At 43.2% G+C, this 14133-nt stretch overlaps 1 protein-coding gene across 3 annotated transcripts in view; it reads right to left on the bottom strand.

Annotated features, from left to right (window-relative positions):
- Positions 1-14133, bottom strand: part of CRHR2 (corticotropin releasing hormone receptor 2) — a 158196-nt gene that overhangs the window by 47750 nt on the left and 96313 nt on the right. For all 3 annotated transcript variants that reach the window (XM_040548705.1, XM_040548707.1, XM_040548706.1), the window contains one exon: positions 1409-1526. In XM_040548705.1, coding sequence (XP_040404639.1) covers positions 1409-1526 — 118 coding nt within the window. The remainder of the gene's footprint in view (positions 1-1408; positions 1527-14133) is intronic.

Here is a 14133-nt window from a genome sequence, read left to right as displayed (position 1 = left end):
TGAATTAATATAAGCTACATCTTAAAGGAGCAGCTACTTGAATAATAATACAGTTATACAGATGTGTCAAAAAACTTAGAATCTGAGGCTGCTTTGTTTTTATCTAGGTACTGATGACTTTTCTATTCTTTTTTCCAAAATGTGGGATTAAAGTTCAGATGCCAAATCTGACATTTGAAAAGTTAACCAAGGATAATAAGTACCCAGCTGACTAAAATGAATGGATATCTAGGCTCTTGAGGTGGATTTCAATTTCTAAAGGAGCAGTTCCTCCAAGAGTAGAGCCACATTGCCTGTTATCAGCCTTGGATCCAGCTCATACCGTATAGGCACTTTAGGCCACCTGCCTTCCAAAAAGAAAGAATATGAAGGGTGTGTTCATGTGTGTGTGCATAGCACAGTGGCAGGTTTTTTTATTATGGAGGTAACTATCAAGAGACAGTCCTAAAAAGAGAGTACTCCACTATACGAATATTACAATGGGAATAAGAACAGTAAAAAGATCTCTCAAGGAACTATCAAAAAGAATGACACTTGAAGGAAAAGTAGAATTCAAGAAAATTGAGCAAAAATATTCTTATTTTGGAGTAGATATTTTTAATCCATTCCAAAATCCATTTTTTATTATGTGGACCTGCCCTGTTCTTTGAACTGGTTCTGACTCTTGCCAAGGGTTCAGTCCTCCCCAAGGGATCAAGAAAAGGAGCAGAGAGAGTGCAAAGTAAGCAGCAGGAGCTGGAGTGAAGGGGTAGTGTCCATGGCAGAAGGATGTCTCCCTTTCAGGGACAGGGAGATGCTGCTGGATGCAGCCCACCAATCTCACAGCACCCCTCAACAGCAGGGCTGGCACGGTGAAGATGGCATTAGCAGAAAAATGGAATTTTGTTAAAAAGGCACGAAGACATAAATGAGCAAAAAATGTACTGTTTCAGGTCCTATTCCTTTTTTTTTTTTTTTTTCTTGAGAGTCCCACAGGCTCCACACAGCAAGGTGCCCACTGTCATCAGACAAAGCAGCTGACTGAGGGCCAGAACAGCCATCTCAGTTATTTCTGTACCCTGGTCATAGAGGTGATGTTCTCTGGAACGAATACTTTTCACATACAAGTACAATCACTGCAAGATACTCTGATAAAAAATATTTGAGAACCACCAAATACAGTGTCTTGCACTATACTGTGTCTCAAAGTATAAACATTTGGAAAGTATCAAAGGTCAATGAAGATAAAAGAGAAGATTTTTGGGGGGTAGACTATGACTTCAAAAAATGTTGATATTCAGTAATGAGGAAATAAATGAAAATTTAGCAAATTTATTTATTTATTTAAATTAGTTATTAGTTGAGCAAATTCAGCACCCCAGCCACCCCCAAAGTGCATGACAGAGACACATGACCTCCAAGCACTTACTTCATTGCTTTCATGTATGTTGTGGTCTATCATTTGAAGCAAAAACCACATCACATTTCTCAGGATGAATGTGGTGATTAAATTCCAGTGGATAATATTCCGCAGGCATCTGATACTCCTAAACAGGGAAATACACGTAAATCATCATATACAGTGAATATATACACATGCACATTAATAAGTATATAAATTAAACAAGCTAGTTCTGTTCACTTTCCAAGTTCCTCACAGTTTATCCCCATCCATTACTCATCTCACACAACAAAACAGGAGGTTGTTCCACTCAATGGTCAGCTATAAAGGTCTATGAGGCTGTCTGAAACCTACCTTTACCAGCAAGCATAGCTGGGTCAGGTCCCATTCTCTGGCTCTCAGGGTAAATGGCACAGCCAGTGCCAAAGCCAAAACTTGGACTTTGTAATGTAGTCACAATGCAAATAAATGGTGTAAATATAAAACAGCAGCAGATGGCAAAATTTGTGCTGCTTGCTATAAACCTTTCTCCCAGAAACCATAAAGTGTAACTTTTGCAAAGTTTGCCAGTTTGTTTTGATAAAATGAAGAGCTCCCTTTGACAGAATCAATTCAAGCAAGAGAAATTGCAAGTACTAGAAAGACCCAAATGACCAAATGGTCATTTCATCCTTGGTTATCATTTTTGTCCTCTCCAGTCCCATCAGCTCTACTACGATGCTCAATAGAAGTGATAAGCCCCTAAACAACAAGGCTGTGCTAGAGTTTGTTGCATTGTTCTCAGAAGATTTGGTGACAAATATCCTGGAGTAGTGAAACTGGAATACTTTACATTTGGTGATTCTCTCTCTCTCCAGTGACTCAACAGACTAGCCCATGTGTAGTTCAAAGTTTTCAGACCCATTAATGCAATAGGAAAGCACAGATTGCCTGGTGCCAGTCCCATGCTTAGTCAGCTGCACCAGGCTTTCTAGAACAACGTATTCTCACTCAGCAGAAAATAATTGTGTCTATTTTTCCTCTTTTGTTAGCCCTCTTCCAGAATCGATATAAAATATGAGCACGATGTAAAATAGTATGAGTAAAATGAGTTGGGGCACAGTGCCATAAAACAAAATATGGGACATCTTAAACGCTGCATGATATTGAAAATGGCTCAGTATCATGCCAGCAATTGGAAGCATCACTGAAGCTAGACAGAAAGTAACTCATGGCAGAATCTGTCATCTGAGACACGATCATTTGTCTTCTCATTCTTTGGGAAACTGTAAAGGAAGGCAAGTGCCAAGTTGCAGTTCTGCAGTTGCAGAGTGTTTAGTTAACTGATCTTAGCTAAACAAAAAACTTTCCAGCTACTAAAGTCACTTTCATAGGGGCATTTCCTGGGATCATCAGGTTAGGATTCTCCATTTGGTGTATTGGTTTCCCTGCTTGTTAAGGAAGCTGTCAGATGACATGGGACACACACAGTGGTGTTTTCAAACCTGCTGAACTCTAACTGGTAATTCTTCACCCCAGTGACAGCAAAAATTCCTTAAAAAAGAACTCACAATCCAGTAACCAACTTTGCTACTGCCTCAGGTCTTTTGCATGACAAACAAGCCAGCCTTCCTACCAACAAACACCATTTTGCTGTCACAAAACCCTCACTGCATGTTTCCCAGGACCTGATTAGTCAGCCTGAGGGCCAGAAGCTGTTCTGTTGTGTTCTTCAGCCTCACAATTCTCTCCAAGATTTCTCAGCAACCCACAAATCGCAAGTGGAAAACCTCCCACATGTGAGATGCTGCAACTTACAGAACGATGCTCAGAGGTATAACCCTACTAAGTCAATGTCAAAACAGTTTCTGAGTTTAACAACTCAGGCTCCAGGTATAAAATCGTTTTGGAGCCTCAATGACTCATGACTGGAGTCGATTCAGAAAACAAATCTCCAGCTGCTGACATCCATTCCCTTTTATATAGGCTACAAAACCAAAAAGTGTTGTTCTCAATATAACCTGCACTACCAGGGGATATGACAGAAACATCTCACTTCTTTGAAAATTTCACTTCTAACAAAAGGTCGAGGTTCATGGTTAGGCTTTCAAAGAAACTGGGCAACCAACATCTGCTGCCTTTCATGTTGAACCCCAGGAACCCACTTTGAAAGATGGTAATAAGGTCTGTTCTCTGTTGATCATTTTGCACACAAATGTCCTGCAGCTGCCATTCACCTATATGTTTTATTCACTTCCATCAGGTTAAGGATGAGCAGATTAAGGAAGGAGTTTGAAACATTGCTTCTGGGGGGAGAGGAAGGTAAGGGACTACAGACTGAGGAAATTCAGGTCAAACCATGGAGCTGCTCACATGAAATTAATTGCTTTTGGGAGCTCTAACAGCAAAACAGATCTAGCACACTTTGTCACCTGAATGTGTTTCTTGAAAAGGAGAAGATAAATAAGTTGAAAAAAAAATTATACTCGCTGAATGCCTCTGGTTAGATGTAGTTTAATCATCCCATGTGCTAGAACTAAATCTGGCTGGAGGAAACCTGATTCCCACAAAGCATACAGCACAGCATTGGACCAGCCACAGAAGAAAACTGGATCAAACTAAAAGTTTTAGACCTTTTCTTTGAGTCCCTAAAAAGAGCTTTTCCCGCTAGTAGGATCCTGCTCACCAAAATCACCTTCTGGTCTGTGCCTTAGAACCTCAGCATCTACTGGGCTCATGATCTTTGTTCTCCTTCCTACCTCCTGGTTCACATTGTTTCGTCTTCCTTGTCCATCTCTCTGCACCTACCCATTGGCTTTTGTTTGGGCTGCAAGATGCTTAGGACAGAGGCCAACTTTTAGTGAAGTCTGTTCAGCACTGAGAGCAAGAGTGTCTGGTCTGCTTTGGGAACTCCCAGACTCTACAGGCAATTATGAAGATCAAAAGTCCTTGTTTTCAAAAAAAAAAAAAAAAAAGATGTACTGAGGGAAGATGTGCTCCTGGTGTAAAGTTAAGTAAAGATTAAATGCTGTCAACAGCTAGAATCTACCAACGTGAGGCTTAAAGTCTTGCCAAATAATGCTTTGGACATAAAACATGGGCAGTTTGCTCACATATCCCACCACCTTTACCAAACGACATATTTTGGGTATCAGCAGCCCTGTATCATAGGCTCATTCCCCTTCCCACACTCTGTGTGTGGCATAGATGCTAAGCAGATGCTTTGACCTGCTTAAAAGGTTCTTGTCTATGAGGCTAATGGAGCAAGGTGGAAAAGCCTCTAGAGAAAGGATTTTGCTTTTCCAGCTGCAGGCCCTCTCCAGTCACATTCCCCACCACTTTGCTGCCTTAGCGAAGCAACACCAACAGACCATGGGCAGGAATTGCTTTTGTGATGTCTGGGCTACTTTGCCAGTGTAAATGCAGACAGGATTTGAGTGTATGACAGCACACTCAGGCCAAGACACAGAATCATAGAATGAGAGAACGGTTTGGGTTGGAAGGGACCCCAAAGCCCACCAAGTGCCACCCTCTGCCACGGGCAGGGACCCCTGCCCCCAGCCCAGGCTGCCCCCAGCCCCATCCAGCCTGGCCTTGGGCACTGCCAGGGATGGGGCAGCCACAGCGCCTCTGGGCAGCCTGGCACAGGGCCTCACCGCCCTAACAGTGAAGGATTTCTTCCTCATATCTAATCTAGACTCTCTTTTATGTTAAAGCCATTTAAAGCACTTTCAGCCATGTCTGAAAGTGCTGCAGTGTTTCTCAATGGTTCAGGTCGTGAGGTTAACCCAGGCACAGAATGGTTTTATTTTTTATTTTTATTTTTTTTTGGTTTGTTTGTTTGTTTGGATGGAGCCCAGAGAACATGGTTTCTGCTTGTTTCTGTCTCCTAACTACTACTAGCACAGAAATCACAGTAGCACTAATACATTTCATAGCCAAGGGTGGGTAAAGCATGAGAGAGAACTGTGTCAGATTCCTGCTGGGCAGGAAGAAACAGCAGGGTTAATGCAGTGTGTGCAGGCTGTGGGGCACAGCAGTGGAGAACTATAGATAAGCCAATTGACATAAGGAGGAAAAGAGCTCCTGCCAGCCACCTGAGAAAGTTTCTCTCGTTTGCAGGCACTGCTGGTGAATGTTAGCATGGTTATTTAGTATGGATAAAGCATCTGGAGGGATGCTGACTGAGGTGAGGGTCCTGAGAGCTCACCCTGTGCATAAAATTTTGTCTGTATAGCCAACATTTCACCCCAGACTCCTATCTAAGTCTGAGGTGAACAGTGAACAAAGGATGTACCCCAAACTGGGTAAGAAAATTACTAAGTAATAGGAGACCTGCCGTGCATCTGTTTGGTGGAAGGACAAAGATGGCCTTTTCATACTCACTCATCTCAGAGCCTGGTGAAGAAACTCATTTTACTCACAGGAGTGATCTGTCCTCCACAGGTATTTTCTTGACCATTGGTAGTTAGAAGCTAGCTTAAATCTACAAGCCTTAAATTAAATTGAAACACTCCTGCTATTTCATAAAAATGACCTGTATTTGAAAACTGAAAGTCACCACAGTCTGCTGTGACACTGGGTTCCACAGCTTCTTTCTCCATGGTTATTTATTGCCTTCACTTTGTGGAATAAAAAAATAAGTCTATGCTCCAGAAACAGCAGTAACTGCCTTCATAGGCAGCACTGAAAAGAAATTCACATCCTCATATTGCAAATGGGGGGAGGTGGGGTTTGAAACACATTAGGCACCATTAGAAGTTAGGGAATTGAGCTTTGCTAGAGTCGGAGGAGCTCACAGCGAATGGCATGAATGCATCTCCTCACAACTCAAAGGCTAAGAAATTTGGGGTTATTCAATGCCATATAATGACACTGAGAACATCAGGAAAGTGCAAGCACAGAGAGCAGAGAGCTGCTTTGTCGGGAGGGGGCAAATTGTCACACGAGATGGGAGAAATGGGCCATGAGGGGACTGGGCATGGAACCACTGCTTCAGACACAATTACAGCATTGCTAGGATGAGTTGCGAATTACAGAGCCGTTTAAAGTCCCTTAGCTTAAAATATTGGCTGACAGAGGGTTTCATCTTCATCTTCATGGCAGGTAACATTGTTTCTGCCACTTCCGCTTGTTCCACAGCCCTTGTAGATGGAGCTGTGCACGTGAGGCCCAGCGGCCCAGAACAGCAGCACAAGGTGCCATCCCAGAGAGCCTGGGCGCTGGCACATCGCAAGGAAGACACCACGGACTGAGGCTATGGGTTTCCATTAAAGATCATTTTCAGACAAAAAGTGTTGGTCGAAGCCTTGGCTGGCCTCTTATCCTAACTCCTCCCTGGTGCATGGGTCCCAGGATAGAAGAAAGGGGTTGCAGCAATTCGCCCAGAACAGACTTAAGGATTCAGGCCAAAACACAAAGCTGTGAGATCTTCGATATTCAGTCAGACCACGAGCCACGTAGGGTGAGGTGGTCAGTTAAAAACAGTTTGAGAAACAGCATGGAAAACAGGAAAGGTAGGGTATTAGCAGCTCTTTGCTTATACTACAGTAATGATGGAATGAAGAGCCCATAAACTGTTATTCGTGGCAAAAAAATAATAATAATAAAAAAAGTTTCTCTCTCTCAGTTGCTCTTCTCTGCTTGCCTGTCCCCTGCCAAGGGCTGGATGAGGAGGCGTTTCCTCACAGCTACATTCCCTCTTGTCCCTTGGGAGCTGCAGAGAGCAGGGCTAGAAAGGGCCTGGAAGTGGGCAGCAGGACACTGCTAGTCCCACGGGAGGTGCGGTGGTGGTGTGTCTCCAACATCTGCTCCTGAAGCAGCACAGTTCTTGCAGCAATTTCACTTCTGGTGGTGCCTGAAGGCAGACTTCGGCCCTGACACACCCCCAAAATGCAGCACATAGTGCTAGAACAGCCCAAATGGCAGTGGGTGTTAGGCTGAGTGTGAGCAGGCAGAAGGAACTGGAAAATGAGAGAAAAGATGGACTTGTGCTTTCTGACTTAGACGGACAGAAGATACTGGAAGAATGAGAGGACTCCCCGTGATTTCTCAATAACCAGCGCCTTGCCCCTCGTTGAGTGATCTTCAGACAACTGCAAGAGGCAAGAGCTTGTGCTGCCCAGCAGTTCTGCTGCATCGCCATGTCCCTGCTGCTTCGGACTGCGGTGTCCTTGTGTCTGCCAGGCAGGGCTTGGCCAAGAGCAATCCCATTGGAGCCGTGTGCCTCAAGGAGAACGATGCAAAGCTCTTGGACAAAATAGCGTAGCAAGAGATAGCGCATTTTCGCACTGAGTTACAAAGTAACTTGCTGTATATTTGCAGGAATTTGGGAACCAGAGCCAGGTAGGATGATCTGGGGGCACATGCCTCCCACTCCCTGCACACTCAGCCCCGTAAAAGCACAGCTTCAGCTCTACGGCGGGAGGTCAGACACAAAGAGGCAATTATGGTGAGAGCAAACATACTTCTCGTTGGCCCTCCTAATTAGTAAATCAAAAGCCAGGTGTATGGTGGGAAATTACACATAATGACCTCTTTATTTGATTTGAGAACAGACCATGTTTCAAGCCCAAACGTCATTCTCTGCCTTGATATCACACCACTGGCATCCTGAACGGCTTGCTGTCAGGACCAGGCTCCCATGCCTGTTTCATCTAACAGTAGCGTTAGATGAAAATAAACCAGAATTCTCCTGCAGTTGGCTGCAGCCTGTGTCAGAGGTGGGCAGAAAGAATTTCTGATTGTAGAGAAAGCACGCGCTGCTAATTATTTCAGTCAAATGACCTTAATTGCACGGTTGGGTATAGAAGGCAGAGAAATAGAAAATCCATTCTTTTGACTTGGGAAATGCTGAGAGCTGGAAAGGCAGGGAACTTGATCAACTCTTTCTGTACAGGGGGTCTCACTGACTCAGGAATATTTATAAAAGGGTTTCTAAAATAACGCTGGTGCAACTCAAAGTAGCCCTTCTGTTGATTCGTGTTTTTAATTCTTGCTCTATCCATACAGTGGTATTTTTTTCCTCTGGGATGTGCAGAGCTACTATTTTCTGATTCAAAGCATGACACAAATAATTAACATTAGCAATCATCATAATGTGCCAGCATGGCTGAAAGCTAGCTGAATTAGCAGAATCATCTGCACAGAAATAATTGCAAATGATAACTTTATTAAAGAAGCTTGGAAACCTTCTATTAATTCATGTAGTATTCCATTAATAATGATGTTCAATTAAGACTGCTGTCTCAAAGTCTGTCTGAAAACAGCTGGCAGGAGGATTCTGAGAGGACTTCGCTGGAGTCCATCCCATGACTACTGGGAAGGAAAATTATGGACACTACTTAAAAATATATATTTTTCCCCTTTAGTCTTTTCTATGGCAGGCAAAGCCTATGGACAATCCACAAGTGGCATGGAATGGGAAGAATACCTAACTGCAAGCTATTGCTCAGGCTGTGTGTCTGTCATGGGCTATTTGCTTTCATCCACATGGAGGCCTCCCCTGAGGTCCTCATGGTGTCCCCTGTGTGCTCATGTTCAAGCAGTGCATATATTCTGGTACTCCTAATGCTTACAGAAAGGGAAAGCAGCTGGAGATCCTGGCAGGGAAAATGAGCTTCTTGGTGGCAGTCGCATAGAGGAATATAAGTATTTCCACATGAAACACAAGGGGCAGTTGCAAGGGAAGAGTGAAAGCCACGAAGGGAGTAACAGCATTCTTTGAGGGCAGAGGTGAAATGCTCAGGTGAAGAGAAGCAGCAGCTTCCATCAGTGCTTAGGATGTGCACAAACACCAGTAACAAACCCACTGTGGAGCCATCTCTGCTCCACCCAGCCTTTTCCAAGGCTTGTTTCTCCTGCCTTCAGGTTGGTTTTTCATCAGTTATCAGTCCTGACAGTGGAGGGCTGAACATTTTCTATGAAGAGTGGTCATTGCAGCTGGATTGTACAAATTCCTGTTAGGACTTCAGAAGCCAGACATTGGGAGCTGATGGAGGTTTATCTGGCTTACAGCTGCTGTTTCGGAAATATAACAGTGCACAGTGGTGTGGATAAAACAAGAGGAGCAAAGTTTAAGGCACTGATGCTGCTGTTCACAATCTTCTTGGCCTCACTGCCTTCAAAACATGGTGTGGAATGTTTCATGACTTTGGATTGTCTGTCAAGGAATTCAGGAAAGACCACATACAATCTTTCATAACCTGCTCCTTCCAAATATTCATTCCTGTGTCTACCCTAAACTTGTTAGCCTCATGGTGGTCGCTGCCCATGTGGAAATGTTTCTCCATGGTTCAACCTGGGCACCTCCCCCAGGAGGCTGCTGCTTCCATAACACACAGACACAGACCACATGCTAAAAGAGCCTATGTGCCCCATGTAGGGGTGATGCAAATCTGGGATTTCCCAGCTCTCTTGGCTTTTACTTGACAGCATAATGTGATGCCACAGATTTTAGATTAGACAGCAGAGAAGGTGATTGGGTGCTGAAGAACTGCAGTGAAGTCTGTGGGGGATACAGACGTTCAATTCCCTGGGTGAAAACTGAAATCGAACCATTTAATACCTGAATACCTGCAGGTGCTTTTTTATTGAGTAGCTCTAAACATCCAGGCTTGAATACATTTCTGATTCTCTTGCCCAGAAATGACTCAGGGCATATTCTTTTTTGAAGTAAATTGCACACTTGAGCATTATTCACATCTAACAGAAGAAGAAAAAAATGCAAAGACCAAACTTTGCTTTCTTTGTTCCTCTGAAACCTTGGAAAAGTTGCAAGCTTTGCCCCACTGTTCCCCAAAACATTCTACCATCGTTAAAACGAGAAAAGAGCACAAGCAAGTTTTAGCTAGTCAATCAACATAGATCTAGCCTTGCACAGAGCAGTTCTATTACCAGAAGTTGAAGAAGTCAGAGTCCAGCTCCAAAGACACTGCCTCTTGGCTAAAATCTTGGCAATGACTGTAATACACCACTAGAAGCACATTTCAAACTCAGGATGGGCTTCCTGAGCCTCCAAACCCCAGTTAGCCATTGAGTTGAAGTCCTTCAGAAATTTCTGAATCTGTTAACTCCAAGCTAAGAGTTAATTAACTCCAAGTTCATTTTGTCCTCCATCACATTGCTCCTGAACCTCTTTGCTCTCTGGGTTGGAAATCATCCTCTAATATCTACTCACAAGTGTATCCATAGAGTGTTCATGCTCATTTCTTCTTGCACTAGCCTTGTCCCCACTTGCAAGCAGCTCTGCTCTTTCTAATCTTTATCCAATAGTGATGTATTTATATGCATCAATCATACCCTTTGCCAGCCTTCATAATGCTAGGCTATAACACTATTATTTCAGATACAGATTATGAAACCTCCCACATCTTAAGGATATAGCTCTCTGGGCACACTTTTAATTACTGGTTTTATTACAGAACTTCATGAGGGCTCTGCTCTCCTTTGTGGTTTATGTAGGCTCCGTACAAAGAGTCTAAGAAACAAGTGATACAGATATGAGATACTGGGGGAGTGATTAAGAGCAGTGGGAAGCAAAGACATTGGCCTAAGGCTAATCAGTAGGAAATGTGGTTTTGTCCTTTATCTGAGTCCCTGAGACAAGATACTTCAGGTGGTTTCAGGAAGTACAGACGATTTACGTGTTTTGTACTCAGAGAAGACGTATGCGCTTATTTACGGAGCTCCATCATTTTCATTCCTGCCTTGCTCTGAGAACTTCACCACGGACTGTTACAGGGCTGGACAGAGTGCTGCCGCCAAATCAACAGGCACTACCATCCGCTGAACACACGCTCTGCAACTACCAGTATTTACTACAAAGTTTAAAAAATGCCATGTACCCAAAGCATCATTTAAGTCTTTGCTGTTCTAAGTGGCAGATAGGTGGAAAGCCAGGAACTGAAGGGCAAAATGGAGCAGTAACATGAATTCATTAATTCATTCAGTTGATGCCCTGACCTGGGACTTGCTCTTCTTTCCCTTGCTCCATGACAGAAAGGTAGGTGCAGGAGGACTCTGTCTTAGGTCTGGAGCCTACTCTGCTCTAAGCACATCAGATACCTCGTGACTTTTCAGTAGGAATTGCGCAGATCACCTCCCCAGCTGGTACACCCTCAGTATCCAGGCTCTGATAGCTGTCGGATCACTCTGCTCTATGAAATCTGCTTTGTATGGATGCTCTGCTCTTGTTCTGACAGATTGCTGCAAAACATTTAATCAGTCTCTTTCATTGTTACTAACAGAGGCCTGCAGCATCAGCCTCACCAACTGCATGCCAGAGTGAAGATCAAAAAGCAGTTCAAAGGAGCTTGGATCATGAGAAGATAAAGGACAATAGACCTTCCGCTCCTAAATCCTGGGAGCTGGTTAGAAGAAAAAAGAAAAGTGAAAACAAGAAAAGTGAATATGTTGTTGAAAGGAAAAAAAAATGTTTCAGTTTTTCAGAAGAAAAAAAATGTGAGATTTTGGTAAACTTGCTATAATGCCTGAAAAGAAAGGGCACATTGCCTCAGGCCCACAGGAAAAAAATAGAATTAAAAAAAATAGATGTTTTGAAGTGGAAATATAAGGAGTAAATTAGGGAGAACAGAAAAAACAGAGTTCCCCTCCTACCCTCAATTTACTTTCATTACCACCATGCTAGTAGAAAAAAGATGCTGTGCCAATGCTCGTGGGTTTTATTTTTACAAAGCTGCCTTCATCCTGCAACCTGTGCAGAAGGACTTGCCATTTTTAATCTTCGTTTCATCTTCCCTTTAGTGCCATCCTTCTTTATCAGATTCAAAATACAGCAGGAACTTAGACATTTCCCAGAAAAAAAACACGTCTTCCTGTAGTCAGCACTTCTGCTTTGGTCACTGCTGCACAAGTAAAACAGCTACTATTGGAGTCAAATCCAGTCAGGTCACTGCTGGCTATTGCCATCACTTTGAAAACGAAACAGGAGCTTTATAAGGAGTCACACTCCACCTCAGAGGCTGATATAACAGTACACTAACAAGGAAAAAGCCAGGACAAAGCAATTTGTGCTTCTGCATTGTCAGCAACAGTCAAGGAAAATAGTACTAAAAAGAAGAGTTTTAATCCTTCTACTTTTTTATTTTTTATTTTTCCTTCCTCTTTAAGCTTGGTTGGCATTACCATTAGCAGAATTCATCCTATGGAAAATTTCTGCTTTAGCAGTGTGAGAATGTGATGATGTGGGATGGTGAGCCCTGTGTCAGCAGGAATTGCCTGTGTGCACCTGAGGGTTGAATTAAACTTTTACTATTAATGAGGAGAACACGCAACCTATGAGATTCACAGCAATACAGAAACATTTAACAATGCCCTGTGAAGTACACTAAGCAAATCTCTCCACATCCTGTGTTGGAGATTAATACATCTCTACAGCATACCTGCTTTTATGCACAAATTCCTCATTTTTCCTTCTCAGCATATTTCTTCTTGCCTATGTGCTTGCTGGTTTTGTTTTGCCTTGTAAAGGCAGAATGGTTGTTAGACTTTTAAGAGCACCTACGTTTAGACCCTGAGGAACCATCTGTGACCTAGATCTTTAGAAGCTATTTCAATGAATCATTTTTATTCAGTCAGTATGCCAATGAAAGTCAAGTCCTCTCCCCTAAGTTGGGCTTCACTTTTTGTTATTTAGTGCTGAATGAAATGTTTACTAGCTTATTTTTTCTTGCAGAGCCCAGGAAGAAGGACTGTAACAGAAGTGGAGAAAAAAAAAGGCTGGAATAGGTCTTCACAGTGGAAGGGAATCCCTGGCTGAGTCCTCCTCCCTTCCCAGCTGTTTTGGGGCTCCTGGCAACACGGACACAGATGGCAGTTTTTCATTGCTTGCTGCTACATCTGAGCTTTCTGTCCCTCAAAATAGCTTTTGGTGTAAAATTCCTTAGGGTTTAGGGCAGTAGAGCATTTTTGCTGCTGTGGTTGTGAATGGAGGTCAGAGGTTTGCATAAGGAACTGAAGACAGAACTGGGAAGAAGACACTACAGGACACGTTTGGAAGAACAGGGACTACATCCAGTTCTTTCCCCTTCCCACTTCAGCAGAACTGAGGACTAAACTCCCCAGAAATGCAGCAACTACCTGGACTGGGGAAGCAACAGTAACAGTGAGGCTCATCTCCAAAAGCAAAGCAAAGGAAAAATCAAGCAGGTGATCGGTTAGAAGCCTGAAAATATGCAGCTGTAGAACTAGAGCCTTCCTGTAGGCGTCCTTTATCTTCACCCTCAGCAGGCACCATGGAGAAAGGTAGATGAGTGGAGTGAGGCAGGAATAAGGAATTTATAGGTTTCCATTCCGGGCCAAGATAAGAAATTATCAGACCTAGCCTTCAAGGTCTTCTATTGCATTTTTTAAGCCAGGAATGATCTATATTCTCTTGTTTCACCCAATTAGTAGATACCTTCTTCCATTCCGACTAAAACAAAAATAAAAGCCCAAATAACAAGACTCGGTTAGCAGAACTGATTTGCTCCTGGGTCACTTTGCAGAGGTAAGGGTGATGCAGATATGCATGGCCTAGAGCATGCGCATGGGAAATCTGTAATGCAGTCCGGACTGCCTTTACCAGAGCATTGTTACAACTTCCGAAAACAAATCAGTCTCTACAGAGACTGAGATAGCTCATGCTGGCTAACACTGGCTGGACAGTTATATCAGGGCAATAGATATTTTTTTTCCATGGTGCAGTGGGAAATTGAAAAGATGGAATATCTTAATTCACAGCACGTACAGGGAACTACTTAATTGCTGCAGTC

Source organism: Cygnus olor, chromosome 2, assembly GCF_009769625.2.
Source record: "Cygnus olor isolate bCygOlo1 chromosome 2, bCygOlo1.pri.v2, whole genome shotgun sequence".
NCBI classification, from domain to species: domain Eukaryota; kingdom Metazoa; phylum Chordata; class Aves; order Anseriformes; family Anatidae; genus Cygnus; species Cygnus olor.
The sequence above is the reverse complement of the archived record's forward strand: the minus strand, read 5'-3'. Positions and strand labels throughout refer to the sequence as shown.